General features: G+C 40.5%; 1 protein-coding gene across 1 annotated transcript; it reads right to left on the bottom strand.

Annotated features, from left to right (window-relative positions):
- Positions 1 to 1054: 1054 nt before the first annotated feature.
- On the bottom strand, positions 1055 to 3673 carry LOC125427359 (olfactory receptor 1030-like). The gene is made up of 2 exons (XM_048486676.1): positions 3650 to 3673; positions 1055 to 1966 (listed from the first exon to the last, which is right to left on the bottom strand). The coding sequence occupies exons 1-2, from the start codon at positions 3671 to 3673 to the stop codon at positions 1055 to 1057; spliced, it is 936 nt and encodes a 311-aa protein (XP_048342633.1).
- Positions 3674 to 3991: the final 318 nt, after the last annotated feature.

Raw genomic sequence — 3991 nt, forward strand, 5'->3', positions numbered from 1 at the left:
TCACACTTTCACAAGTGGATTTTGCTATTCCGCACAGTAACATCCAGCAGCAAAGTGCATTGAAAGTGCATTATTCTGCATGTGTGGAAGGGGCTCTAAATGTGTGCAGAGCCCTCTCGTACTACATTGCTAAAACTAAGTCCTTCAGGAAGGACATTGCATTGTTTATATGTTTCAGAGGCCCTAAGAAGGGCTTCCAAATATCTATCCCCATTCTATCACATTGGCTGATGTCTACAATTAGATTGGCTTACAGCAACGCTTAGGTTTCTTGTCCAACTGCCATTAGGGCACACTCTGAGAGAGCCCTGGATACTTCTATGGCTTTTAAGAATAGAGTGGACCTTAATGATGTGTGCAGAGTAGCCGCGTAGTATACTCCTTTGACTTTCATTAAACATTACCCTGTGGATGTCAGTACTAGGGCTGAGATGAATGTGGGTCAAGCTGTGTTGCAATCTGTGGTTCATTGAACAGCCACACCCACCTTCGCAGTTAGTAACCTTGCTATTCTCCCACATGGGATGATACAGAGGCCACATGTTGAAAAACAGTGTTGTTTGCTGTAACTGTTGTTCATCTAGTTCACACCCACACATACCTCCCACCTTCCCCACTATGGGCTGTCATCTTGTCTGGGTAGTGGCTCCTCACCATGGTGTGGGGAGATCTGGAGGGAATGGGTGCACCCCTCCCCCCAGTCACGTGACCTGGGTGGGGAAAGCAGCTAGCCCAGGCATGTGGCTGGGGAAGGGGAGCACTCATCATTTGGCTAAAGCTCTTAATATGCTATCTAAAATGCTCTGTGGTTGGTCCTGAACGAGTGCAGTCACATGTGTGCCTGTTCAGAGGACCACTGCATGAACAACAGTCATGGTAAGCAACACTATTTTTATTATGCCCCACTAGGCGTGCTCCAAAGAAAAAAGATTGGAAATATTTTTGATTTTTGAACATACAGAAGTTTTAGCTTGATTTGTTCTGGTCATGGATTTGGTACTCCTTCTATAAAGGTAGCCAATACTAAAGCATTATGAAGTGGTTAGGGAGTTTATTATGAGAAGAGTTTCCTTCTCATCAGTCGTCTCAGTGCCCCCTTCACTTCTTTGTTTCTTAAGCTATAGATAAGGGGGTTCAACATGGGAATCACAACTGCATAAAAAACTGACACAATTTTGTCAAAATTCAATGAATGAGCAGAGCTTGGTTGTAAGTACATGAAGAAAAGGGTGCTATAGAAAATGACAACTGCTGTCAAGTGGGAAGCACACGTTGAGAAGGCTTTGTGTCTCCCATTCACGGAATGTTTCCCAAAGATAGTGGACACAATGTAGATATAGGAGACAATGATTATTAGAAGGGAGCTGGTTAGGTTTATGCCAGATAAGACTAAAAGCTGTATTTCTTTAGGCTGGGTATCAGAACAAGACAGAGCAAGAAGGGGTGGGTCATTGCAGTAGAAATGATTGATGACATTTGATCCACAGAAGGACAGCTGAAAAGTTAATACAGTTTGAACCACTGAACTCACAAAGCCATAAATATAGACAGTACCCACTAATACAGTACATAGTTTCTTAGACATAACTACAGAATAAAGCAGTGGGTCACAGATGGCCACATACCGATCATATGCCATGACAGACAGTAAAAATAATTCAGTCATTACAAAACCATCAAACATATAAAATTGAACAGCACATCCGGCAATGGAAATTGTTTTTTTCTCAGCTAAAAAGTCCACCATGGCTTTGGGAGTAACAGTTGAAGAGTAACCAGCATCGACAAAAGCCAAGTGGCTGAGGAAGAAGTACATTGGACTTTGGAGCTGGGAGTCCATCCTGATTAACCAGATTATCCCCAGATTTGATCCCAGAGTAACAATGTAAATTACCAGAAACATGAGAAAAAGGATAACTTGAAGTTTTGGATGGTCTGTAAATCCCGAGAAAACGAACTCAGTCACCTGTGTTCGATTTTTCACAAACATATTTTCGTAGGTCTTGTCCTGGTCAGAAAGTAGAAAAGGAAATCTGAAGAGAAAAAGATGGTTGAATAACAGGTCATTGACATTTCAGGCAAATGCAGCAGAAATATCATTGTTCAGATGGCAAATCCAATATTACAGTTTTTTTTTAAAAAAACTGCTGCTCAAGATTAGGGATTAGGATAAAAAGATGCACCAATAAAAATATGGCAAGGAGGGTAGCATTGAAAATGCAATGAGGTTTTCATAATTGCCTCCTCACTATTTTTATTCTGCTGGGTTCTGTATAGCTCTAATGCTCCAAAAATGCCACAGCACTGAGGCTAATTGTTGTGCAAACATTCTTTCCAGGATTTGCATTTGCTGCTAGTGACACAATGCCTCAAGATGTGATGTACCACTGATGGATGAGAACAAGTACCTGATCTTAGGAAGGGGCCATAAAGCTGTTTCTTATGTTCTAATACCAGACAAAAATCACTACAATTATAGCTGTTGAGCAAATTACTCCATTATTAATTTAATTTTTAAAAGTTATTGTAAAATCACCGCTTATTACCATTAATGTAATATTTCTTCATCCCAGTTGTTTGAATTATATTTATCAGTGACTGACTGTCATTCAGCCATGTATTTGTTCACAATATAATGTTCTTCCTTGTGCAAGGAGATGTATTATGTTGATATTCACATTTAAAAATATAGCCTGGTATTCCTTTCTGGACTGTCCCACTTTAGACTACAGGACTTTGGACTACAGGACAAAATACATATTTGAATGATGTCCATGCAAGTAAAGCATCTTTCTTGCATATACCAAACTAACATACATTATGCCTGATATGCTATTTTTAAAAGGTCGATGTGTTCTTCCATGAGGAAGTATTTAAAAATGCAGTTCTCCGCCTGTTAACTGAAGCAGGATAGTCTAGAAGGGACTTTGTTATATATTTCTCTGAACATGTAGAACATTGGTTCTGGTTGGTTTTCCGGGCTGTGTGGCTGTGGTCTGGTGGATTTTGTTCCGAATGTTCCGAATGTTTCACAGAGAAAAGTCTGTTTCACACTGTGTCTAAGTGAGAAGGGAAAGTTTAGTGTGGTATATTGTCCATATCCCAGGGTGGGGAACCAATCATTAAGTGTTTGGGTAGAATTTGCTATGCAAAGGTGTGGTTGAGTGCATTGTATTGCGGGTGGGGTTATCAGTCCATTTTTTAAGTACTGGGAGCCAGGCTTTGCTAATTTTTAACGTCTCTTCTTTCTTATTGAAGTTGTCCTGGTGTTTGTGAATTTCAATGGCCTCCCTGTGCAATCTGACATAGTAAGCTTCTGAATTGTCCAGAATTTCAGTGTTCTCAAATAAAATATTATGTCCAGTTTTGTTTAACACATGTTCTGCAACTGCAGATTTTTCAGGATGGTTAAGCCGACAGCGTCTTTCATGTTCCTTAATACGGGTCTGAATTCTGCGTTTTGTGGTTCCTATGTAGACCTTTCCACAGCTACAGGGTATGCGATATACTCCTGCAGAAGTGAGGGGGTCTCTCTTGTCCTTTGCTGAGCGTAGCATTTGCTGTATTTTCCTGGTGGGTTTGAAGATGGTCTGTAGGTAATGCTTTTTCATCAGTTTCCCTATTTGAAACCTATATTGAAACCTGCAACTTGGTTCCGATTTGTGGATGACATTTTTACAATCTGGAGCCATGGTGAGGAGGAACTGCTGAGTTTTCTGAACTACCTTAACAGCATCCACCGAAACATACAATTTACCATGGAAACTGAAAAAGGAAATTGCCTTTTTAAAGATGTGTTGGGTCTTTTGCTGACCCAACCACCCATTGGGCCACACAGTATACAGAAACCAACACACACAGACCGGTATTTACATAAAAACGCCAATCATCATCCACAACGGAAAAGGGGCATAATCAAAACTCTGACAGATCGTGCAAAACGAATTTGTGAACCTCATCTCCTCCCTGATGAAATCAACCATCTAGACTG

The sequence above is a fragment of the Sphaerodactylus townsendi genome, linkage group LG02 (assembly GCF_021028975.2).
Source record: "Sphaerodactylus townsendi isolate TG3544 linkage group LG02, MPM_Stown_v2.3, whole genome shotgun sequence".
NCBI lineage: Eukaryota > Metazoa > Chordata > Lepidosauria > Squamata > Sphaerodactylidae > Sphaerodactylus > Sphaerodactylus townsendi.

Coding starts and splice junctions, on each gene's coding strand:
- LOC125427359 (XM_048486676.1), bottom strand. CDS start 3,673: ATGTCATCCACAAATCGGAACCAA. Junction 1,967..3,649: donor CATCCACAAATCGGAACCAA/GTTGCAGGTTTC, acceptor AATCGAACACAG/GTGACTGAGTTCGTTTTCTC.